The sequence below is a fragment of the Leopardus geoffroyi genome, chromosome A2 (assembly GCF_018350155.1).
Source record: "Leopardus geoffroyi isolate Oge1 chromosome A2, O.geoffroyi_Oge1_pat1.0, whole genome shotgun sequence".
Taxonomy (NCBI): Eukaryota; Metazoa; Chordata; class Mammalia; order Carnivora; family Felidae; genus Leopardus; species Leopardus geoffroyi.
This window is the reverse complement of record NC_059331.1, coordinates 10,366,264-10,392,965: the sequence shown is the minus strand read 5'-3', so window position 1 is coordinate 10,392,965 and position 26,702 is coordinate 10,366,264. Positions and strand designations below refer to the sequence as shown.

The following is a 26,702-nucleotide window of genomic DNA, read 5'->3' as shown; positions in this document are numbered from 1 at the left end:
TGTGCAGTACTTAGCAGAGTGCCTGGTCCATAGTATACATTCTGTCCAGGTTCTCCATTGTTATCTCTGGTGGGCCCACAACAGTCACAGTCATGTGTTGTCACCACCTAGACAGTGAGCTTCTTGAGGGCAGGGATCAGCCCAAGCCCTCACTGGGAGTACAACAAGTGTTCACTGAAGTAGTGAACAAATAATCGTGTAATTATCATGTAACAGGAACATTTCGTTATGAAGTTTCATTGCCCGTTTCCTCAAACAGTGAAACATAGCGGGGCACCTAGATGGCTCAATCAGTTGAATATCCAACTCTTGATTTCAGCTCAGGTCATGATCGCAGGGTTGTGGGACTGAACCCCATGTGGGGGGCTCCACCCTGATTGAGATTCTCTGTCTCCCTCTCCCTCTCTCCCCTGCTTGCTCTCTCTCTCTCTCTCTCTCTTTCTCTCTAAAATAAAATTTTAAAAAAGGTAAACATAGAATTACCATATGACCCAGCAATTCCACTCCTAGGAATATACCCAAGGGAACTGAAGGCAGAGACTCAGACACTTGCACGCCTGTGTTCATAGCAACACTATTCACAGTAGTCAAAAGGAAGAAACAGCCCAAGAGTCCATCAATAGACAAATGGATTTTTAAAAAGTAGATCCCCAGGGTAGAATGTGATTGAGTCATAAAAAGGAGTAAAGCTCTGATTCACGTTACAACATGGGTAGACCTTGAAACCATGATGCGGGGTGAAGGAAGCCAGGCACGAAAGGTCACATAGTGTAAGGTTCCATTTCTATGAAACGTCCGGGACAGGCAAATCCACTAAAGCAGATTAGCAGTGTCCAGAGGCTGGGGGGAGGGGGCGTGGGGAGTGATCGCTTCATGGGTTTTATCTTAGGATGCTGGAAATGTTTTGGAACTACACAGAGGTGGTGGTTGCACCACCTCGTGCACATACTAAGTTGCCCCGCATCGTATACTTTAAGAGGGTGCATTTCGTGTTGTCCAAAGTACATCCCGGTTGACAAAATGCATTGCCAGAAAAAGGTGCAAAGTCCTCTCGCTGGATCAGACACTACAATAGCAATTCTGAAGGGCAGATGCTCTGGTGCCTACCCTGTACGAATGAGTTTCAACCACGAACATCTCAGCTGTCATTTAGTGGACAGAGGTATGTTTTCTATGGAGGCTGCTTGTAAACTAGCAAACTCAGCTCAGGATTTCCACAAAGCTCAGACCAAAAGAGCCAAACCTTAAAAAGATTTGCTCGAACCCTGGTTCTGAATGTTCCTGCAGCCCTTTTTTGTATATCACTCTGCTTATAACTCTAAATGCGGTTGCATTTTCCTCCTAAGAGCATCCACGCCACCCATGAACTCTGAGCACCTACGTCCGCCAGGGACTGTCCTAGATGCTGTTTCGTGAAGAAGACAAAGTCCCTGTCCTGATGGGTTTTACTGTCTAGTAACTGAACACGCAGGCCTACCTCGTGTTGTCGGGATTCATTTTACTGCACTTTGCAGGTATCGTGTTTTTTACCAACTGAAAGTTTGTGGAGTCCCTCCCCCTCCCCGCTACAGAACAAGCCTGTTGGCGTCATTTTTCCGACAGCATTTGCTCACTTCGTGTCTTTGTGTCACATTTTGATCATTTTCACAGTATTTCAAACTTTTTCATTGTTATTACATCTGTTATGTTGATCTGTGATCAGTGATCATGAGCTGCTGAAAGCTCAGGGGACGATTAGCATTTTTTAGCAATAAAGTATTTTTTACTGAAGGTAAAAAATGTGCCTTTACTTAAGGCACACTTTTTATGTTGATTGATTGGTTGGCTTTTTTTTTTAATGTTTATTTATTTTTGAGAGAGAGAGAGAGAGAGAGAGTCAGAGTGTGAGCGGGGGAGGGACAGAGAGAGAAGGAGACACAGAACCTGAAGCAGGCTCCAGGCTCTGAGCTGTCAGCACAGAGCCCAAAGCGGGGCTCGAACCCACGGACCGCGAGATCATGACCTGAGCTGAAGTCAGATGCTTAACTGACTGAGCCACCCGGGCGCCCTTAAAGTTTTTATTTTAATGCCAGTTAGTTAACATACAGTGTTATATTAGTTTTAGGTGGACACGATAGTCATTCGACAATTCCACACAGCAGCTGGTGGTCATGGGTTAAATAGGTGATGGAGATTAAGGAGTGCACTTGCGGTGAGCACTGGGTGACGTGAGGCTTGTACATTTTTTAGACATGCTGCTATTGCACACTTCATAGACTACAGTATAGTGTAAGCAAAACTTTTATAGGTACTGGGAAACCAAAAAGTTTATTTGAATAGCTTTACCGTGCTATTCACTTTACTACCGGGGTCTGGAACCAAACCTGCAATCTCGGAGGTGCGTCCGTACCCACAAATCCCCTGGGAAACCGGGTGAAATGCAGATTTGGACTCATGCCGCAAGAGTCTGCATTCCAAACAGGCTGCCAGGTGATGCTGATGCCGCTGGTCCAAGGACCACGCTTCAAGTACAAGGATGTGGGGATTCGCGTAAAAATAGCCTTTCAAGTCCGCCTATATTGCGATTTTGTTACACCTATATTTATAAAATTCCACCGCAGCCCTTCATTCTTTTCACCCTCTGTCTCATGTCTTTGCTTCACTTCGAATTTCTTGATTTAAAAAGGCCAGTTATGGGGCGCCTGGGTGGCGCAGTCGGTTAAGCGTCCGACTTCAGCCAGGTCACGATCTCGCCGTCCGTGAGTTCGAGCCCCGCGTCGGGCTCTGGGCTGATGGCTCAGAGCCTGGAGCCTGTTTCCGATTCTGTGTCTCCCTCTCTCTCTGCCCCTCCCCCGTTCATGCTGTGTCTCTCTCTGTCCCAAAAATAAATAAACGTTGAAAAAAAAAAAAAATTTAAAAAGGCCAGTTAGAACGAATGTCTTTTCTTTTCCTCTTCTTTTTGTTTTTCTGTTTTTTGTTTTGTTCGGTTTTTTTTTTTTTTAGTTTTTTTTTTAACATTTTATTTATTTTTGAGACAGAGACAGAGCATGAACACGGGAGGGTCAGAGAGAGGGAGACACAGAATCTGAAACAGGCCCCAGGCTCTGAGCCGTCGGCACAGAGCCTGACGCGGGGCTTGAACTCACAGACCGCGAGATCATGACCTGATCCGAAGTCGGACGCTCAACCGACTGAGCCACCCAGGCGCCCCTTGTTTGTTCGTTTTTGCACAAGGAAAGAAACTGCTAGAAGACATATTCCCATAGGGCTTTTTTTTTTTTTTTTTTTTGACAGCTTATTTATTTATTTGTTTTGAGAGGGTGGGGGGAAGGAGCCGAGAGAAAGAATCCCAAGTAGGCCCCTCACTGTCAGTGCAGAGCCTGATGCGGGGGCTTGAACCCACAAACCTTGAGATCATGACCTGAGCAGAAGTGGGAAGTTTAACCGACTGGGAACCCAGGTGCCCCTAGAACGTCTTTTGAGCTACAACAACTTCACTTTTCCTCAGCTTTGGCACCACTGACATCTGGGCCTGAGTCATTCTTTACCACGGTGTGGGGGAGGGCTGTCCTGTGCCTTCTAGGGCGTTCAGTGGCTTTTCTGGCCCCCACCCACTGAGCATCCCTCGGTGGTGACAATCCAGATGTCTCTAGACATCACCAAATGTCACTGGGAGGCCAAAATCGCCCTACTGGAGCACCACTGTTTTATTCCTCGCAAGCTTACCACTCCCCTGATGGTAAAAGACGTTCATAATAACTATCCTCATCTGGGCACAGACACTGTTCTTCGAAGATGGCATCTCTTATTCATTTAATCTTCCCCAAAACTCTAGGGCGTCCTTTTACTGTCCCCATCCTTATAGGAGGAGACCAAGGCACAGAGCAATCAAGTTACTTTTCCAAGTTCATGCAGCTGGTCAGTGGCAGAGACAAGATTCAAACCGGGTCCTCTGGCTCCAGAACCTGCTTTCTCGTGCTTTCTACTTTCCCTCAGAAGTGGGATCTATCAGATTGGATTTTTTTTTCTTATTCTTTGTGTCTCCAAAGCTGCAACGTGTTGTTGAGAAATTCGAGTCACTTCTCACTAATGACACTCCATGGGCAATGGGAGAGAAGAGAGAAGTCGCATCTTGGGCCACAACTCTTCTCCAGACTGTAGAATCGAGCGTTCTAGAAACTGCCTTGAAATCCCCAGAGCAAAAAATCCAGAAAATTCACAACAGTACTGTGGGTAAGAAGAGGAGCTGGCCTGATACACACGGGGGCTATTACAAGCTGGAGTCTGGGTTACACAGTTAGAAAAGTAAATAAACACGCTGCCTGAGTCCATTTATATAGAATTCTAGAAAGTACAATCTAATCTATAGTGACAGGAGAAGGGGGAGAGAGGAGTAAAAGAGCATGAGACAATTTAAGGAGACTGTTGGGAATGAGAGGCACGTTCAGTACCTTGATTGTGGTGTTAGTATCACAGGTGCATACCATATACACACAGGTGTATACACACTCTATGAAACTCATCAAATTGTACACTGTTTTATATGCAATTTGTTGCACATTAATCACACCTCCATAGAACTTTTAGGAAACGAAGGGAAAGGGAAGGGAAGGGAGGAAAGAAAAGAGAAAAGAGAGAAAAGAAAAGAAAAGGAAGGGAAGAAAGAAAAGAAAGGAAAGGGAAGGGAAGGGGAAAGGGAAGGGGAAAAGAAAGGAAAGGAAAGGAAAGGAAAGGAAAGGAAAGGAAAGGAAAGGAAAGGGAAGGGAAGGGAAAGGAAGGGAGGAAAGAAAAGAGAAAAGAGAGAAAAGAAAAGAAAAGAAAAGGAAGGGAAGAAAGAAAAGAAAAGAAAGGGAAGGGAAGGGAAGGGGAAAGGGAAGGGGAAAAGAAAGGAAAGGAAAGGAAGGGAGGAAAGAAAAGAGAAAAGAGAGAAAAAAGAAAGGAAAGGAAAAGAAAAGAAAGGAAAGGAAGGGAAGGGAAAAGAAAAAAGAAAGGAAAGGAAAAGAAAAGAAAAAAGAAAAGATGGTCAATGGTTTCCAATCCTGAGTCTAGGATTTTGGCTTAAAAGTAGTTTAGTTGTTGTTTTTTTAAGTGTGTTTCTTTATTTTGAGAGAGAGAGCACGCACAGGCATGAGCAGGGGCGGGGCAGAGATAAAGGGGGAGAGAAAGGATCCCAAGCAGGCTCCCCGCTAACAGTGTGGAGCCCAACGGAAGCTCGAACTCGCAAACCTGTGAGATCATGACCTGAGCTGGAACCAAGTCAGACGCTTAACCTACTGAGCCACCCAGGCGCCCCTAAGATTTTGTTTTTAAGTATTCTCCATACCCAGTGTGGGACTCTGACTCACGACTCTGAGATCACGAGACACACGCTTCATCCACCAACGGAGCCAGCCAGGCACCCCAAAAAGTAGGGCTTTTTTGCCCAATAGTTACTGGCACATGTCACAGTGATAGTATATAAAGCATCCCAGAAGGAACATCTCACTGCATATTTTTTTCAATAAAAACACTTTTATCACCCTTGTCATATATATGTATACTATAACCAGGTGAGGAGATGATATTGTTAAATAGCTTGACTTTAGCAATCATTTCACTATTTTATAAAATACCATAGCAAAACCCAGTATTAGATTTGTTAAAAAATAGAAAAAAAAAAAAAACACACACACAAACAAACTAAATTTAGGCCAGCCAAATCTGTCCACAGCCCGGTCTTCCCATCCTATAGCCACATAGGTACACATCTGATGAAGAAACATATTTCCTGTGTGTGTGATTTTGTGCATGCAGTTTTCACTCATTACATCACTAACATATTTCCATGTAAATGGTATACGTCATCATTACCTACATTATTATCTTCAACGGCTTATCAAATTGCACTGTATATAATTTATTTGTACTATATTTATTTCCCTATTCTGGGAAATGTGGGTTGTTGCCAAAGAACCCCATGAAAAAGACCATTGAAAATTTATCTGTGTACATTTGTTTGATATTTTCTTGGGATAAATTCATAGACGAAGAATCATTAGGTCAAGGAGAAAAGAAACATTTTATAGACTTTGATGCATATCACCACATTGGCCTTCAGAAATGCTGTTTACTGTGTTTTTATTCAGCTCAGGGATATCAAAGGATTTGTGTATGCCTACCTAAACATTCTGTTTTACCAATTTGCATGATGAGATAGTTTATGCTCTATAAAAATAATAATAATAATTTTTAATAGAAAATAAAATCCAATGCCTCACCTTCTTGGGAAACTGGAATCAGGATTCATTTATTAATTTGTTTGTTCATTCATTCATTCGCTCACTCATTTCATTCAAAATTAAACCATTTTTCACATTACAAGTAGCTCTCACCTTTCCTGATCTGGCCAGGTCCTAACTGATGGGAAACTAGTGCCCTGACCTCAATGGGTTTCATTCCCCTCATCTGTGAATGGGGATAATACCATGAATGGGGAGATACAGGTAGAACCCAACTGTATCCATCACCCAGCTTCAACAATTTCTAACCCACAGCCACCCTTAACCATCTGCTAATGTTTAAGTTAAATATTTCCATGAGCTTTTTTCTTGATGGCAATTCTCCTGTGACCTCATTTTCATCGGAAGCATGGTTCCCCATTATAGAGATAAGCCATCAATTATTGAATCAGTTCCTCTTTGTTGAACATTTAGATCACTTCCTGTTTTCCACGCTATCACCTATGCTGCTATGAACTTTCTCATAACTAAATCTTCCCTCCCATCCATGTCGTTTTCTGAGAATAAAATTCCTAGGAACAGAATTGTTGCTTCAAAGATGATCGCTAGAGAACGTTAGTTACAGACTTGTATTTCAGGGAGTGCCTCGGTGGCTCAGTCAGTTAAGCGTCCGACTTCAGCTCAGGTCATGATCTCACAGTTTGTGAGTTCAAGCCCCCAGTCTCTGTGCTAGGAGCCTGCTTCGAATTCTGTATCTCCCTCTTTTTCTGCCCTTCCCCCACTCATGTTTTCTCTCTCTCTCTCTCTCTCTCTCAGAAATAAACATTAAAAAAAAAAAAAAGAACTTGTTTTTCAGGAGTTAAGGAGTTAACTTCTTAACTTCAGTTTCCTCGTTCGGATAATGGTCCCTCATGGGGTTATATGACAATGTACAGTGCCTGGAACGTTCTAGACATTCAGTAAATGTGACCTGTTCATGTTGCTATTCACATTTTTAAAGCTTGTAATAATGATAAACTTGCCTGTTGTTTTTCTCACCAGCTATTGAAACTCTAGTTGTTACAGACAATTGCTCTGAAGAAGGAAAGGTCTTCAGCTTGAACGCCTACATGAACTCAGTGGACATCCGTTGCAATGACATCGTGCAGGACAACGTGAAAGGTATATGTAGTGGCTGCATTCAGAACCTCTAAGACACACAGATCAGCATCATTATGGGAGTCATTGGGAGAGTCACCAATAAGGTCTTTCCTAATTGGTTTGTTACCCGAAGACTGTCATTTGAGTCTTTTCCTTAAAAAAAAAAAAAAAAAAACCTCCCCAAAGTGGAGGCTTCCTATTCTTCAGTGTGGAAGACACTTCTTTGCAATTTGCAGGCTTTTCTGTCCAGGTCTCCGAAGGGGTTCACCCAAATTCAGTCCCTGAGAGAAGCGTAAGGAGTGTATTTGGGATGTGATTCCAGGAGGCATCGGGAGGCGGATTAGTCACCGCCCTCCAGAGAAACAGAATCGATAGGATATGCGTGTGGGCAGAAAGAGAAACAGAAATCTTAAGAAATTAGCTCATGTGATTATGGAAGGTAGCAAGTCTAAACTCTAGCCAGCAGGCCGGAGACCCAGGGAAGAGTTAATGTCGTAGCTGCAGACCAAAGACAGCCGAGAGACAGAATACCTTCTTGTTTGGGAGAAGTCAGTCTTTTTCTTAAGGCCTGCAACTGATTGGGTGATGGAAGGTAATCTACTTTATTCAAAGTCTCCTGATGGAAATGTTACCCTCATCTGAAAAATACCTTTACGGCAACACCCGGACTCATGTTTGACCCAACAGCTGGGTAGCATGGCCTAGCCGCATTGACACAAAATTAACCATCCCAGTAGGGGAGAGAGGAAATGAGACAGAGAAGAGGGGACGGCCACTACAGGTGTCAGTATGTCAGTGAGCAGATTTGCTGCAGGTGGTAACTGTGACCCACCCTGCCGAGCTCTCCCATTCTGCCCTGTGTACAAATCAAACACACTCCCTACAGGGAATGCCCCCAGGCAGAGAGTTACAATTGTTCGCAATAGAATCCATCAGCAGATAAGAAACCCCGGGCGCCTGGGGGACTCAGTCAATTAAGCATCTGAGATAAGAAACCCGGGGCGCCTGGGGGACTCAGTCAGTTAAGCATCTGACTCTTGATTCGGCTCAGGTCACGATCCCTGGGTCATGGGATCAAGCCCTGTAGCAGGCTCTCTGCTGAGTATGGAGCCTGCTTGGGAATCTCTCCTTCCCTCTCTCTGCCCTCTCCCCTGCTCGTGTGCTCTCACTCTCTCTCTCTCTCTCTCTCTCTCTCTCTCTCAAACCCAAGAGGGCCCAGGGAATAGTCAAGGCACCTACAGCACCTGCTAATCCTGTGTACAAAGGAATGGATTGTTAAACTATTAACTGTCCCAGTGTTGCCAGACTTTCTGGTGTTTCAAGAGAAACCAAAAATCAGGTTGGTTGCATGAATACCTTCAATTTTTTTTTTAATGTTTATTTATTTTTGAGAGAGAGAGAGAGAGACAGCATGAGCAGGGGAGGGGCAGAGAGAGAGAGAGAGAGACCCAGAATCCGAAGCAGGCTCCAGGCTCTGAGCCGTCAGCACAGAACCCGACACAGGGCTCGAACTCACAAACCGCGAGATCGTGACCTGAGCCCAAGGGAGATGCTTAACCAACTGAGCCACCCAGGCGCCCCGAATACCTTCAGTTTTCAAATTTGGTCTTACGATAGCTGCCATGGCGTTATAACTGGTGTAACATGATAAATGAGGTCTTAAAATCCCATCCTGTAAATGTGGGTACAGCTGGTCTGTAATGTCAGCAAAAGTCCCAAAGGAAAGACAACAAAATGTGGACAAGTAACCACATGCTGAACTGAGGAAGCGAGGCAATTAGTTCCTATTACTTCCTCTCCTCCCCCAAAAAGATAAGCGCGTGAATCTGCCCCGTTCGAGAACGGGCCAAGCGGAGGATAGAAGCCAACCTCCAGCCACGTGATTCACACCGGCATTGTCCCCAGGTTCTTCTGAAACTCACGATTTGTGGAGAGTGTGCACGACTTCCCAGTGCAAGCCAGACGAAAACACATCTGTGGCCCTGGGGTCGTGGGGGGTCAGGATTTCACATAGGAATTCAGAGAGGACACAGCTCAGCCCACAACAGCTGCCTATGCTGAATTGTTTAAGTAAATTACAGACATCGTAATGTGATTGCATGGGCCTTAAGGAGCCCCTGGCCTAGAGGTGCTCAGTATGGGACTATTCACCCTCCCCCAGTGATGCCCCATAGTCTCATCTCTGGACATTTGCATTATCTGTTCCTCTGCCAGGAATGCCAACCACCACTCCACTGGGTGAACTGTTACTCTTCAACACAGCCTAGCCCTCACCTCCTCCATGAGGCCTCCCAGGACTGCGCGCTTCCATCACGGCACCAAAAACTGACCCTCCCTCCTCTACGTTCCCCCAGCATCTCAAACCTACCCCATCCTGGCATCTAACGTGTTGTGCTGTGTCTTGATTGACATGTCTTTGTCTCCCCCACTGTGCTGGAATCCCCATAGGGACCAAAATCATGAATGATTTCTTTCTATAGTCACCACGAGGGGCACATCACCTGGAGGACAGGGACAAATGTTCGCTGAATTAAATCCACATTTAGGGCGATGCCTCAACATTCCCAATGAGAGAAAAGAACCCATTGACAGATGTGTGACAAGCTCAGAGAGGGACATTTCTCTGTCCCTCAGGCTGTGTCTATTCTTTGTCATGGCAGCCACCTTGATTCACTAGACGTCAGTAGCTGTCACCCAGTGCGACAACCAAACATGCCTCCAGACATTGCCCAATGTCCCAAGAGGGGGCAGAATTGCCACTCCCCCCCCTCCCCGCCCCCGCCATCTGAGAAATGCTCATCTAGAGCGACCTTATAAATGACCTTCAAAGAGCAACAACTTTAAGATCGAAGGGAGGTGTTACCAACTCGCCCTGAAGACACCCACCAGAGGTGAGCCGGGACTGTCCCAGGTAATTCGAGACAGACAGTCACATGACACCAGCTCCCCTGTAAAACATCTCAGAGAACAAACCCAGGCCACAGAGGCTGACCTTGGAAAAGTACAGCCACCCTTCTCTTTTCTGCTTGCGATTTTGCTCGTAACCAGAATACCTCTGCTCAAAACTAAGCCGTTTCCAAGCACAAGAGCAGGTGGACAGATCACCTGCCCGTCTTTTCCGTCCACCTACCGCTGTTTCACTCTGACAAATGGAAAACTGTCATGAACTCAGAGAAACAGAAATGAATCGCTTCTGTTCCCTCAGGCAAGACCAGAGAAACCTGAGTAGAGAAGCGTGTGAAGAATTTATTCAAACAGGAATTTAGTTTACTGCAGAGCTAGTAAGGGACTTTTATCCAGAAACCTGTTAACCTGTTTCCAGTCCCTACAATCCTCACTCATCCACATAGATGGCCTCTGCGGTGTGGACTTCTCTGCGGCTACAAAGAAAAAAGAAAACTTACGGACATGGGAATATGGTCATAGCATCCTGTAACTCTGTATAACCCATACTATAGCCCGTAATCCTTTATATTCAAGCTAACTACAAATGCATTTGTTTTCTCCTTTTTTTTTTTTTTTTTTATAAATTTTTTTTTTTCAACGTTTATTTATTTTTGGGACAGAGAGAGACAGAGCATGAACGGGGGAGGGGCAGAGAGAGAGGGAGACACAGAATCGGAAACAGGCTCCAGGCTCTGAGCCATCAGCCCAGAGCCCGACGCGGGCTCGAACTCCCGGACCGCGAGATCGTGACCTGGCTGAAGTCGGACGCTTAACCGACTGCGCCACCCAGGCGCCCCTGTTTTCTCCTTTTATATAAACAAAAGAAACTTATTTTCTCACAGTTCTGGAGGCTACAAGTCTGAGATCAAGGCGCAGGCAGGGTGGGTTTCTTCTGAGGCCTCTCTCCTTGGCAGATGGCCACCTTCTCTGTCTTCACACGGTCTTTTCCCTGTGAGTGCACGTCTCCGGTCTCTCTTTGCGTGTCCAGAGTTCTCCTTCTTTACTCTTCAATGCGGCTCAGCTCTCACCCCCTCCGTGATGCCTCCCAGGATTGCCTATTTCCATCACGGCACCAAAGTCAGGTCCTCCCTCCTTTGGCCCCATCTTTATAAAGGCCCTGTCTTCAAACAGTCACATTCTGAAGGACTTGAACTTAATGAATTTGGGGGGTAGGGGGGACACAATTTGGCCCATCCTGTTGATATATGCCATATACATGTCCTTCCACTGTATAATAGTTATAAATACATGATATAAATATATCATGTGCATTTTGATTTTTAGCCTATTAAATAAAGTATGTTAAATTATGGCATTCTTTTGCTTAACATCCTTTAGTGCCTTTCCACTAGCTTAAAATAAAAGATCTTTTTTTTCTTTTAGAGAGAGAGAGTGTGTGGGGGGGGGGGGAAGGGCAGAGATAGAGAGAATCCCAAGCAGGCTCCACCCTGCCAGTGCAGAGCCCCACACAGGGCTCGAACCCATGAACCCTGAGATCATGACCTGAGCTGAAATCAAGAGTCAGCCACTTTTTTCTCCACCCAACCGCCCCAACCACTGTCTTAAAATAAAAGCAAAAGCCTTCCTCAAGGCTTATAAGGCCCTGCAGGATCTGCCCCCATCACCCCTGCCCTCCCCCCTCCCCCCCACACACTCTCCACCCTACACACCCCTCTTCAGCCACACTGACCTCCTCCCTGTTTCCTGAACCAGCTGGGCACGTTCTCTTCTGTCGATGCCCACATGGCCCTCCCTGCCGTCACTCTACTGTCTGAAAACTGTCTGAAATAGCATCCGCCAAATCTGCCTGTCCCCTCACCTCACTTAATTTTCTCCGTAGGACCGATCATCCTGTGACATAGGCTTTTATTGGTTTGTTTATGTTTGTTTGCTTCTCTCCTGGACCAGAAAGTAAGATCCCTAAGAAGTGGTTTATCCTGTCCCCCACTGTATCTCCAGAATAGTGTCTGGAACATAGTAGGCATTCCATCAAAGAAAACTGAATATGTGAATAGATAGAGGTATAGGTATATTATGATCTCTTTTTTTTTTTCAATATTTATTTATCTTTGAGAGAGAAACAAAGACAGAGACAAGCAGGGGAGGAGCAGAGAGAGAGGGAGACACAGAACCCGAAGCAGGCTCCAGGCTCTGAGCTGTCCGCACAGAGCCCGACGCGGGGCTCGAACTCATGGACTGCGAGATCATGACCTGAGCCAAAGTCGGACACTCAACTGACTGAGCCTCCCAGGCTCCCCATATTATGATTTCTATAGACACTATTTCCAGATCTGGTTTACGTATATAATATACGGAAGGAGATGATTACATTCATGCATACAAAGAGATAGACATACGTGTAACCCAACTATTAACGGATTTCCTTAAGTCCAGTCTCAACATTATTCTTCATCCAAAAGGAATGCAAAGCAAATGCTCCAAGTCTTGAAAAATAAGCCAGTCTTTCTGGAAGTCTCCAGGAGGCGGCAGAGGAAGTGGAATGACATCACATAAGACCTACCCAACTTGCTGAGTTTCCTCCTCTTCGAGGCTGACCCACCTCTCTCCTCTCCTCCTCCCTCAAAATCCCATCAGCCTCTTCTTGGCCCTCCCCCCAACTTTGATATCATTTTCTCCTAAGGTCAGCAGTGTCCTCTCTTACACAAATCAGCTTAACCTCTCTCGGTCCATCCAGTTCTTCCCCCAAGTTTTCCCCTGTTCAGTCCAGAAAAAGGGTTCAGGGCCAAAAACACGAAGTCTGTGTCAGAGGTGGAAAAGCGAGAGACAGTGAGCATCTCTATTGCACTCGCGCTCAGGTATGTGACTATGCGTGCACACGTATACCTGTGTATATGCACACGTGCGTGTGTGTGCGCGTGCATCATAGGTGTGGGGAAGGAACGGTGGCATTTTTTTTCAGACTCTCATTTCTCCGATTCCTCAGGTCCCACCGCAATTGCCTTTATTTCATACTCTTCTCTTGGAAACATCATAAACGCAACGTTCTTTGAAGAGGCAAATGGCAAAGACCGAGTTTACCTGAACTCTCAGGTAGTGAGTGCCGCTATTGGACCCGAAAGGAATACATCTCTCCCCAAGTCTGTGATTCTGAGTTTTCAGCACGTGAAGGTGGGTCAGAGCTGCTCTTTGAGCGTGCTTAGGGGGTCTTGGAGGTGGATCAAACAATGTGCACTCCCTCCCCGGTCTGGGCTTCTGGACTGTGCCGTCGAATACCGTAGCCAGGAGCCTCGTGAAACGTGGTGGGTCTGAATTGAGATTCAGAAGATGCAGTATTTCTGGATTTAGACTCGGTATTTCCAGAGTTTGAACCCGTCCTAAGAAAACCACCATGCAAAGCAGCTCATTAATAATTTTTCGGGGGCTGCTGGCTGGCTCAGTTGGTGTAGCCTACGCCTCTTGATCTCGGGGTTGTGGGTCTGAACCCCACGTTCAGGGTAGAGATTACTTTTTTTTTTTTTACATTTATTTATTTTTGAGAGACAGAGTGGGAGTGGAGGAGGGGCAGAGAGAGAAGGAGACACAGAATCCAAAACAGGCTCCAGGCTCTGAGCAAGCGTTCAGCACAGAGCCCGATGCGGGGCTTGAACCCACGAACCGTGAGATCATGACCTGAGCCGAAGTCAGACACTTAACCGGCTGAGCCACCCAGGCACCCCTCCTTTTTTTTAATCTGAAAAAATAATAATAATAATTTGGGGGTGCCTGGGTGGCTCAGTTGGTTAAGCATAGGACTTGGAATTTTATTTTATTTTATTTTTGAATTTACATGCAAGTTAGTTAGCACAGAGTGCTGTAATGATTTTAGTAGATTCTAGTGATTCACCCCCCATGTATAACACCCAGTGCTCATCCCAACAAGTGTCTTCCCTAATGCCCCTTACCCATTTAGCCCACCCCCACCCACAACCCCTCCAGCCACCCTCAGTTGATTCTTTGTATTTAAGAGTCTCTCATGGGGCACCTGGGTGGTACAGTCAGTTAAGCGTCCGACTTCGGCTCAGGTCGTGATTTCACAGTTCGTGAGTTCGAGCCCCGCATCGGGCTCTGTGCTGACAGCTCAGAGCCTGGAGCCTGTTTCAAATTCTGTGTCTCCCTCTTTCTCTCTTCTCCCCCGCTCATGTTCTGTCTCTCTCTTCTCAAAAATAAATCAATGTAAAAAAAAAAAAAGTTGCTAAGACAGTAGATTTTAAGTCCTCACCACAAAATAAAAATTACAACTACGTGAGGTGATGGATGTTAATTAACTTTGTTGGGCGGCGTATGCATAGATCAAATAATTGTGTTGAATACCTTACACTTACGTAATTTATATGTCAATTATATCTCAAGAAAGCTGGCAAAGATATATAAACTTATTTTTTTTTTTTCAACGTTTATTTATTTATTTATTTATTTTGGGACAGAGAGAGACAGAGCATGAACGGGGGAGGGGCAGAGAGAGAGGGAGACACAGAATCGGAAACAGGCTCCAGGCTCTGAGCCATCAGCCCAAAGCCCGACACGGGGCTCGAACTCACAGACCGCGAGATCGTGACCTGGCTGAAGTCGGACGCTTAACCGACTGCGCCACCCAGGCGCCCCATAAACTTATTTTTTAATTTTAAAGAAAATAAGAATTGAGGGGGAGAAAGTGGGGACATGTCGGTTTCGCCTACCCGAGGCCTAAAATCTAAGTATGGAATTTTTGATATATGGCATCTAGAGATGGTCTAGCGAATTATCAAAGGAGATACAGCCTCCCAACAGGAGAGCATTTGCCTCGTCTCCTTGGCCCCATGAAGTGATGCTCTGGAAACCCTTGGGAGAAAAAGAAGAGGTGGAAGGCTGATTCTGTTCTCTCTCTCCTGGCGACATTTCTTTCCTAAACTTCCCTGTCTCATTGCATGAGCAGTTGTTGTTTTATGAGGGGTCAGGGACAGAACTGGTATGAAGGCATCATGGAAATTTGCCTTCGGGAGTGTTTAGGAGAAAACTCTATGAGCCATAGATACTTGATTTTATTTTATTTTATTTTATTTTATTTTATTTTATTTTATTTTATTTTAAAGTTTATGTATTTATTTTGAGAGAGAGAGGGACAGAGAGAATCCCAAGCCGGCTCTGATGTCAACACAGAGCCCGACGTGGGCTCAAACTCACCAACTGTGAGATCAAGACCTGAGCTGGGATCAAGAGTCAAACGCTTAACCCACGGAGCCATCCAGGCGCCCCTCTTTTATTTACTTTTGTTTGTTTCTTTGACTTCCTGGTGGCAGATAAAGTCCTGAAACCAATGACGTCCTGTAAAATTCTGGCCTCCCAGAGAGCCTTGACTTTGTTTCATGTCACATGGAACCCCAACAGCACTGCGACTATGGGAACAGGCGTCCTGGCAGGCGTCCTCTTCAGTTAGAATAAAAATCGCCTGAGTCACTTCTAAGCGGCCACGTGTCTGTTCACTTGCCACCCCAGTGTAGACCCACACGCTGAGAGTTGTCCATCCCAAGGAAGAACGTGACGACCCCTTCTACTTTCAGATGAAGCCCAGCAGTGAAAAGGCCATCTGCGTCTACTGGAAAAGCACGAACGAGGGCGGCCAGTGGTCCAGCGACGGCTGTTTCCTGATACAAGCGAACAAAAGTCACACCATATGCAACTCCACCCACCTGTCCAGTTTTGCTGTCCTCGTGGCCCTAACCAACCAGGTACAACCAACCAGGGCCAACCTGGTTGGCCCTAACCAACCAGGTACATTTAATTCCTCCAGTCAGCCCTGTGTCAGCCCCTCTGGGGGGATGATAAATACTCTTTAAAAAAATGGGAGGGGTGCCTGGGTGGCTCAGTCGGTTGAGCGTCCGACGTCGGCTCAGGTCATGATCTCAAGTTTGGTGGGTTCGAGCCCCGCATCGGGCTCCGTGCTGGCAGCTCGGAGCCTGGAACCTGCTTCCGATTCTGTGTCTCTCTCTCTCTCTCTCTCTCTCTCTCTCTGCCCCTCCCCTTGCTCATGCTCTGTCTCTCTGTCTCTCAAAAATGAACATTAAAAAAAAATTTTTTTTTTTTGCAATGGGAAAAATAAACTCAAGTGATGGAAGTAAGCGATGGCAGAAAGCTTGTTGCTTTACACGGAAAGGTCAGGGTGGCCTCTAAGAATTCAGTGTTTGAGCTGAAATCTGAATACCGACTCTGTGGTGTTGCAACATGGGTGAGCCTCGAAAACATGGCACTGAGTGAAAGAGGTCAGACCCAAAGGGCTACATGCTGTAAGATTCCGTACAAAGAAGGGGGGGGTAAGTGCTTAATGGGCATGGGGGTTCCATTTGGGGTTGATGAAAATAACACCGGGTGGAAATCTGTGACCTCTCCTATTTAAAGATGGCAGAAGGCAAGGTAGAATGGGTTTGAAAACATGAAACACGTCTTTCTTTCATTCATCATTGCATCTATGAGTCAGACCTTACTTTCATTGCTGTATAATATTCTCTTGCGTGACTGTTCTACACTTGACTTCTCCATTCTCGTACGGTTAATGCATATCGAGGTTTTTCCCACTGAGGGGTCATTAAAAGCAACGCTACTTTTCTGGGATGAGGCATAGAAAATCCCATGTTGGGATCTTCCAGGGTGATGAGGAAGCAACATACTCCAGAAGGTGTAGCTACGAGGTGGTGAAGCCTCTGTTATCATAGCTTCCGGAGTGAAGGTGTGGAATAGAATGTGGTTCCATCTATATCAAGTTTAAAAACAGACACAACTTGGGGCGCCTGGGTGGCTCAGTCTGTTAAGCGCCTGAGTTTGGCTCAGGTCATGATCTCACGGTTCGTGAGTTCCAGCCCCACCTTGGGCTCTGTGCTGACACCTCAGAGCCTGGAGCCTGCTTTGGATTCTGTGTCTCCCCCTCTCTCTGCCCCCCTCAAAAATAAATAAACATTAAAAAAAATTTTTTTTAAACAGACACAACTGGGGCACCTGGGTGGCTCAGTCAGTTAATCGCCCAACCCTTTTTTTCAGCTCCCATCATGACCTCCCAGTTTGGGAGTTCAAGCCCTGCATCAGGCTCTGCACTGGCAGTGCTTGGGAGTCTCTCTCCCTCTCTCTCTCTGCTCCTCCCCTGCCTGCACTCTCTCTCTCTCAAAATAAATAAACTTTAAAAAATCTAAAAACAGACACGACTAAACCATGTTCTCAGGGGTTGCATACTTAGGTGGTAAAACTATAAAGATAATCAGGAATTGCTTATCCTAAAAGGATCACGGTTACCTCTGGGGGAGAAGGTGGTTTGCAATTGGAAAGAGCTTCTGGGATAACGTCTACAGACTAATGATCTCACCAACCATTTAATTACAGACTAATGATCTCACCAACCATTTAATAATTATGGATCATGTGATACATGTGTGTGTGTGCTCTTTTCTATATATGCATTATATTTCACAATTTTTAAGGTTAAAAAAAACACAGAGGATTAAGAAATTCTATAAAGTGACATTGAAATAAGTGAAAATCCCCATGTGATTATAAGAGACGGCAACTGTCATTTCCCACCGGTGAGTCTCACTTGAGTCTGCGTGGCTCATCAGACTTGTGGCTCCTGTCTTTAAGGAGATGAGCCCCAAGAGCTGAATTATACAGATGCCTTAGTTTGGGATCTCCTGTAAGCAGATCCTGAGACAAAAAATTTGAGGGCAAGTAGTTTCTCTGGGAGGTGACCCCAAGACACATCAGTAGGACAGTAGGGAGGTGAGACAGAGAAGAGAAGGCAGCCAGTAAGCGGTGTGTTAAAGAGGAAGTTACTGGGGCACCTGGGTGGCTCAGTCAGTTTGATTTCTGCTCAGGTCATGATCTCAGGGTCGTGAGATCGAGTCCCACATCGCACTCCCCACCGGGAAGGCAGCCTACTTAGGACTCTCTCTCTCCCTCTCCCTGCGTCCCTTCCCTTCCCTCTAAAAGAGAGAGGCGGGGAGAGGGAGGGGGAGAGAGAAAGTTACCAACATGGACAACTGGGACTCAATCCCATTGGGTACTCCTGGGAGATATCCTAGAACATGCATTTCAGAGCCTTCCCACATAAAGGTGAGGGAGCTGGGATATTTATCCACCAATGCCGTAACTTGTATTGTTTGAGGGCAGCTTCTAGGGGTATTAACATCCTGGTACTTGTGACCCCTCTGGCATGTCCAGGCATGCTCCTGTGGCAGGAGAAATAGTCTCGGGCAGGGTCACTGGATTTCCCAGAAAACGGCCAAAGGGCAGGTAGCAGAGAGCGTGAGGGGCCTCCGCGACACAGGGCTTCCTTTATCTCTTGAGTGCAAGACTTAGCCTAGCACATTCTTTCATTTCCACGTGAATCTGCTGTACAACATAGAGCCTATGGTTAACACAGTATTGTGCACTTAAAAACTTGGCAAGAGCGTCGGTCTCGTGTTGTTTCTTACCCCAGAAAGAAAAAAGCAAGGGGGACACAGGATCGTGGAGGTGATGGAGAGTTTATTACCTTGACTGTGGTGATGGCATCATAGGTCTGTGCCTGTGCCCAAACTCATCAAAATGTGTGCATTCAACGTGTGCAATATTTTGTATGTTACGTATACCTCAGTAAAGCCGGGAAGAAGACGACTTAGTCTGACAGACGCTTCTTAAACTCTTATCAACTGGCTTCATGCCTATGTTTGGGATGCCGCATTCCAAAGGGGGGAAAATTAATCCTGGAGACTGACTGTGATGTCCTCCTCGGTGGGTCCCAGGAGGAGGATCCCGTGCTGGCTGTCATCACCTACGTGGGGCTGGGCCTCTCTCTGCTGTGCCTCCTCCTGGCAGCCCTCACCTTCCTCCTGTGCAAAGCCATCCAGAACACCAGCACCTCGCTCCACCTGCAGCTCTCGATCTGCCTCTTCCTGGCCCACCTGCTCTTCCTCACGGCCATCGACCAGACCAAGATCAAGGTACGGACACTGTCCCAGAGGACCCCCTGCCCTGAGCCACGGGATGCTCAGTTCGTGGAGCCCTGTTGCACTGATACCTTAACACAATATCGTTGGGCGACAGGGAGGCTGGAGGGGTAAATAGCCTATTTCACGTTGACTGATGAAGCAGAAGACAATCCTCTCTCAACAACTCGACCCTATATATATATATATATGAGTTCTCCCCACTGGCAAGGTATGGGAGGGGTCCTGGGGCCACCCTCCTCCCTGACAGTCCCTCCTGGTGACTCCTTCCTCCTCCCCCAGCTGCTGTGCGCCATCATCGCAGGGGCCTTACACTATCTCTACCTGGCCTCCTTCACCTGGATGCTGTTGGACGGTCTACACCTCTTCCTCACGGCACGCAACCTGACGGTGGTCAACTACTCCAGTGTGAGCAGGTTCATGAAGTGGCTCATGTTCCCTGTGGGCTATGGAGTCCCGGCTCTAATCGTGGCCATTTCTGCTGCATCCAGACCTTCCCTTTATGGAACACCCACCAGGTAAGTGCCAATTCCCACTGCTCCTATCTTCTCCAGCACAACTGTGGCCATCATAGAACCAATAGCGATTTAATTTCCCCCGAACATGATAGGCAGAGGAAAGGTCGGTGCCCACTCCAAAGACATCTCTCTGATGGAATATTGTGTTCATTGAACTGTTTTTAAGTCCTTAAGATTTAATTATTTTAAATGTTCATTATGAAGTATTTAATCATTATATATTATACATTCTAGTGATTCTTTATCCACAAAGGCCAATGTTCTCTTGACTCACTTCTCCTCTCTCTCTTAGATGCTGGCTCCACACAGACAAAGGATTTGTATGGACCTTCCTGGGCCCCGTCTGCACCATCTTCTCCGTGAGTAACACATGACATCAGAGCATCCTGCCTGCCAAAGTGACGGTCATTCAAAGACCAGGTGTACCAGGAGGGTTACAGGCAGCGGGAGCAATCATTCCAGTTGGCCCAGGACTGATGAGAGACCCCCCCCCCAGGATGCAGGAATTTCCATTGTAACAACAGGACTAACATGTTTCCTGAGACCTGGGACTTTCAGTGCTAAAATTTGGAGTTTCCATGTGAACTGCATCGAAGTGCTTGCCAAAGTTACAGGACAAACACATGCCTGAGTTACAGGGTGGTTGGTCTAGTCTTCTAGGACTCCTACAAAAGGCAAAGCTTCTTACCTGCCGGGTTAGGTGTTGGATGAGCTGGGAGGATGCTTACCAGATGTGGAGTGAATTTAATACACCTGTGGGCTTTCTGCAGATTAATCTGGCCTTCTTTCTGGTGACCTTCTGGATAGTGAAAAACAAGCTCTCCTCCCTCAACAGAGATGTGTCCACCCTCCAAAACACCAGGTGAGGATGAGTCAGAGGAATATCCCCCATCCAGAGCATTATCCTCAGAGCTCCAAGGATCTGATGTCCAGAGAGAATGGACTTTGCCCTGATACACAGGGATTGCTTCCATGCCTTACCTAGTAGGTCCTGAGAACATTTCTACCCTTACAACACACTCAAAACATCACATAACAGTTCCCAGAACCCAGCGCACCCTTTCATGGTCATGCCTTCATGTGTTTTAGGCCCCCTGCCTTCCCCTTCTCTTGCCCCATGTGAACGCAGGTTCATCAACCACATGTCACTTCGTCTAAGAGTTTGGGAATGTCCTTTCCTTTCCTCAACTTTGCACAGAATCAGTGGCCTCTATTCTGGGCAAAGCACATTCTGGGTCAGGTCATGGAGAAGGTGGGGACAGGAACAGCCCTGGATGGGATCTGGGCAGAAGTACCTCACTTTGCAAATGTTATAAGTGATCATTTGTTTTTGTCTTGCCACCAGACTCTAAGGGCTGTGGAAACAGAAGTCTTGTCTTGGTTGTTCTGAATGCCCAAGCCCCAGCCTAGGGCCAGGGGCACAGAATGTTCTCGACAATGTCAGCTGAACAAAATTAGGGGTCTTCCTGAAACATCGTGACCTTTTTGAAACTCACATGCTGGAGTGTCACTACCATCCCTAGTCCTAGTCAAACTGTCATCCCTGACCCAAACACCATTTCTTTTTATGGAATCATTGACGATAAAGATCCAAGTTGATCGCTACTCAGTAGGAAGCATCCGTGGAGTGGACTTGAAAACAGGTGGGGTGGGGAGGGGGCTGTTGCTCCCGGTGCATCACGAGCCTCCTCTCGCCTCCTACCCAGGATGCTGACATTCAAAGCGACGGCTCAGCTCCTCATCCTGGGCTGCACGTGGTGTCTGGGCGTCCTGCAGGTGGGGCCAGCTGCCCGCGTCATGGCTTACCTCTTCACCATCATCAACAGCCTGCAGGGAGCGTTCATCTTCCTGGTGTACTGCCTCCTCAGCCAGCAGGTAAACACCAACCCCTTTTTTTATTGTCATAAAGTTAGGACATAGTGTAACGAACCCTTGAATCATTTCAATGTATGTTCTCTGAATTTTCATATAAGCTGTGAGCCATGTGTAAACACTATCTATGTTCTCTCTACTTCAAGATATGCTTGATTATAAGATACATGAATTTATTAACAGCTTTCAGAAAATAAATAGTTGCTACATCAAGGAAATATGTTTTTCTTCAGTTTTCCCATTTGTAATAGTCAGCTATTGCTGTGTAACAAACGACCTCAAAAATCTCCGAAGCCGAAACACAAACGTTTGCTTTTCTTTTTTTTTTTTTTTTTTTTTTAATTTTTTTTTCAACGTTTATTTATTTTTGGGACAGAGAGAGAGCATGAACGGGGGAGGGGCAGAGAGAGAGGGAGACACAGAATTGGAAACAGGCTCCAGGCTCTGAGCCATCGCCCAGAGCCCGACGCGGGGCTCGAACTCCCGGACCGCGAGATCGTGACCTGGCTGAAGTCGGACGCCCAACCGACTGCGCCACCCAGGCGCCCCAAACGTTTGCTTTTCTCATTCTCAAGTCTGATTGCAGTTCAGCCGATCTTGTCTGGGCTCAGCTTGGCTTGGTTCTAGAATGTAGATTATGTTCAGGTCTTCTCCTTGAGACTCCTCCTGAGGCTTAGCGGAGAGCGAGAAGCTCCCTAGGATCTGTTCTTCTGATGACAATGGCAAAATCACAAGAAGACAAGTCCTGTTGGACAGGGGCCATTTCAAGCCTTGTGGTCCTGCTTGAATCACTTCCACTGATATTGCCTTGGCCAAAGAAAGTCATATGTCCAAGCCCAAAGTCAAGGGAAAAGAACCCTCTAGCCACCAGGAGGCTAAGACAGGGTGTAATACTGTGACAGAGGAGTGAATAATTGAAATCTCTAATGCAAGCCACCACACCACTTACACACATGAATTCTTAATCACATTTCCATGTGATGGGATAGTTTCCATACTAATACGTTTTAATAGTTCTATGACGGCATTAAATAATAAGTTAATCTTTCCAATATGTTATTATGAACATTTTCAAACACACAAAAAGGTTAAAACAATTATGCAATGGACACATATATACCAATCACTTCAATTATCTTTGTGCTATATTTGTTTTGCCACATTGTCTGTCCACATATCCATTCTTTTACCCATTCTCCACCACTAAGTCCCTGGTAACCCCTATTCTACTTTGTGGCTCAATTACTTCGACTATTATAAGGATCTCAGGTATGTGGAACCAGACGATATTTGTCCTTTGTTCCAGGCTTGTTTCACTGAGCGTAATGCCTTCAAGGTCCATCCACGTTGCAGCCTGTATCAGAATACCATTCCTTTTTAAGGCTCAATGAATAATGTTTCATTGTCCGCATATGCCACGTGTTGTTGAAGTTTTTTAAAACTTGTTCTATTCCTGACTCACTGGTTTCTCTCTTCACCCACCAATGTTAACAGAAACCATTCCAGTCTTGTCTTTGATATTCCAGGTCCGAAAATGGTTCAGAGAGATCATGAAATCTAAACCTGAGTCTGAGACTTACACACTTTCCACCAGGTTTGGCGCAAACTCAAGACCCAGTGAGGTAAGAGGACTTGTGATTTATTCTAATGTTTCCTCCCTTGACACCCAAAGCCCCCTCTCCGCGTCTTAGTATGAGGTCCCTTCCCTGGAGGGTATGACGGAGAGCTCTTTTCCTGATGACCTGGTTTGCATTTCTCATTCTTACCGTATCGTTCCTCAGTTGAACCTTCCCTGATTACTGACAGTGCTTAAGCTGGCTTGTGTCTGTATTCTCATCATACAAACGAGTAAGGGTCAAACGTGTCACCAACATAACTACCATCTAATGTAGAATCCTTGGAGGGGGAGGCTTAGAATCACAGACATAGAGCAGTGGTCATCATCCTCTGAAATCCCGCTATCCCTTGGAGAGGTGGACGTAAGCCCAGTGGTGTTGGCAGAAAGGGCTCCAGGAGAGGCACCTCACCCCAGCTGCTCTACATAATTATAGGAGAGGAGCATATGGAATAATGGGACCATCCAGGGAGAGGAAATGGTCTTGTTAGAAAGAGGACCTCCGTGGAACTTGATAGCTGGTATTCAACTGTTCCTCCATTGACTTAACTCAGACTCGATGCACCAAGGAATGAGTTTCCAGCACTACCTTGGACCTCTCTGTAGCTGTCCCTTATTTGCCTTTTTGGAGAGATGAGAGAACATACTTCTCCAAGAAGGCATGCCCCTAGGTAGGCAAGAAGGGCTCCAAAAGTCGTAATCCAAAAAATTTTTCCCAGTCTCATTTGTGTGCTCCCATACACCCACCACATCTGCTAGCCAACGAGCCTTCGAATGTGTTATTTTTAAAATAAACAGAATTGAGACACATAGTTTTCCACATTCTTTGAGCTAATATGTGATATTCTCAGCGCTGGAAATATTGAGTCACTAAAGAAGCATCTATCCCTAACTGGAGGTGAATTCATTCAAAATCTCTCCAAAAGGTCTAAAAGGAAAACAAGACCAAAAAAAAAAAAAAAAAAATCTTAGGGCAAGTCAAGTGATCAGAAAACAAAACAAAACTGTGAGTATCAGATTTAAATCATTCCCAATGAGAGTAAATTGTAAAAGGGACTGACTGCTGGCTGTGACCATTAAAAGACTTCCTTGATAATCCAGAATAATTTTCAAAGCTTCCAGCACTCCAGTAACTGGTTTCCTACAATAAATAAGGAATTTTTTTTTTATTATTGTTCTGTAACATTGTGGAAATTGAGTAAGATGAGTGTATCTTTGAAAGGGGAATATATATAGGGGAATATATATACATATATAGGAATATATATATATATATAGGACTATATATATAGGAATATATACATAGGAATATATATAGGAATATATATATAGGAATATATATATATAGGAATATATATATAGGAATATATATATATAGGAATATATATATATAGGAATATATATATATAGGAATATATATATATAGGAATATATATATATATAGGAATATATATATATAGGAATATATATATATATAGGAATATATATATATATAGGAATATATATATATATAGGAATATATATATAGGAATATATATATATATATAGGAATATATATATATAGGAATATATATATATAGGAATATATATATATAGGAATATATATATATAGGAATATATATATATAGGAATATATATATATATAGGAATATATATATATAGGAATATATATATATATAGGAATATATATATATAGGAATATATATATATAGGAATATATATATATAGGAATATATATATAGGAATATATATATATAGGAATATATATATAGGAATATATATATATATAGGAATATATATATATAGGAATATATATATATAGGAATATATATATGGGAATATATATAGGAATATATATAGGAATATATATAGGTGTATATATATATATATAAGAATATATATATAGGAATATATATATATATAGGAATATATAGGAATATATATATATAGGAATATATAGGAATATATATATATAGGAATATATATATAGGAATATATATAGGGGACTATATATATATGTGTGTGTGTGTATATATATATATATATATATATATATATATATATATATTAGCTCCCTGTAGGAAATACATTCACTTTAATTAAAAGAATCTCTGAAGCTTTTACTTTTCTAGGCACAGAGTATGATTAAAAAGCTAAGAAAAAAAAATCCAGGGCGCGTGAGTGGCTCAGTCAGTTGAGTGTCTGACTCTTGATTTCGACTCTGGTCATGATCCCTGGGTTGTGGGTTTGAGCCCTGTGCTAACTGTGGAGCCTGCTTAAGGTTCTCTCTCTCTCTCTCTCTCTCTCTCTCTCTCTCTCCCTCCCCCTTTCCCCTGCTCGTGCACTCTCTCTAAAACAAATTTTTTTTAAATCCTTCCTCTTTCTCCATGGACAAATTTACCCTTGGGTTAAATTCCTAGCTGTGCTCTCTAGAAACTTGCTAACATTGGAAGGTCAGTTCTGCAACCAGGCAATATTGTTTGTGGAAAAAGTCATGTCTGACTAGACAGAGAGTTCTGTGAATGAACCGTAAATAACAGGAGGGAAATGGTAGCTTTGAACTTCCTGCATACAATGACTCATATAACGAGGCCAGGAACCCCTGTCCTCACGGGCTGCTACAGGAGGTATTGCTTTTCTTGTGCAGCTTTTAAACCAGACTGTAACTTGTAGGTGGTAAACGTGATATTTGTTGAGTTCTGCAACGTGTCAAGGTGCTGCAGTGGGCAAGAGACATACAAAAGGAAAAAGACGTCGGGCGCCTGGGTGGTCAGTCGGTTGAGTGTCCGACTTCAACTCAGGTCAAAGCATCTGACTCTTGATTTCAGCTCAGGTCGTGATCCCAGATTCGTGAGATCGAGCCCCCTATTGGGCTCTGTGCTGACAGGGCAGAGCCTGCTTGAGATTCTCTGTCTCTGTCTCTCTCTCTCTCTCTCAGCTTCTCCCCCCTCTCAAAATAAGTAAATAAACATTTTTTTAAACTAAAAAAAAAAGAAAGAATTCTTCATTTGGGATTTTTTAATTCTCCCACTTCTTAAAATTTTTTTTAATGTTTATTTTTGAGAGAAAGAAAGAGAGAGAGAGCATAAGCAGGGGAGGGGCAGAGAGAGAGGGAGACACAGAATCCGAAGCAGGCTCCAGGCTCCGAGCTGTCAGCACAGAGCCCGACGTGGGGATCGAACTCACGGACTGCGAGATCATGACCTGAGCCGAAGTCAGATGCTCAACCGACTGAGCCGCCCAGGCGCCCCAAGAAGTCCTCCCATTTAAGCTGAAGAAGGCCACACCTGTCCTAAGATTCCAAAATGCTAGGCGATCATGTCATTCTTTCCTGCTGGATGGAGCTCTTGTCGCCAAGGACTTGCTAACAGGCTCTGAAAAAGCCACAATAACCCAGTTTTTGACCAGTTTGATCCAGTTCAGACACCAGGCTAACCATCCAGATGACCTCAATATCATTTCCATCCAA

General features: G+C 44.8%; 1 protein-coding gene across 1 annotated transcript in view; it reads left to right on the top strand.

The window, feature by feature from the left end:
• The window catches only part of ADGRE3 (adhesion G protein-coupled receptor E3), a 57,369-nt gene that overhangs the window by 29,409 nt on the left and 1,258 nt on the right, over positions 1–26,702 (top strand). Inside the window, exons 7-16 of the mRNA XM_045492280.1 lie at positions 4,029–4,212; positions 7,239–7,358; positions 13,228–13,412; positions 15,821–15,988; positions 19,025–19,222; positions 19,511–19,746; positions 20,039–20,105; positions 20,517–20,608; positions 21,453–21,621; positions 23,145–23,240. Coding sequence (XP_045348236.1) covers positions 4,029–4,212; positions 7,239–7,358; positions 13,228–13,412; positions 15,821–15,988; positions 19,025–19,222; positions 19,511–19,746; positions 20,039–20,105; positions 20,517–20,608; positions 21,453–21,621; positions 23,145–23,240 — 1,515 coding nt within the window. The remainder of the gene's footprint in view (positions 1–4,028; positions 4,213–7,238; positions 7,359–13,227; positions 13,413–15,820; positions 15,989–19,024; positions 19,223–19,510; positions 19,747–20,038; positions 20,106–20,516; positions 20,609–21,452; positions 21,622–23,144; positions 23,241–26,702) is intronic.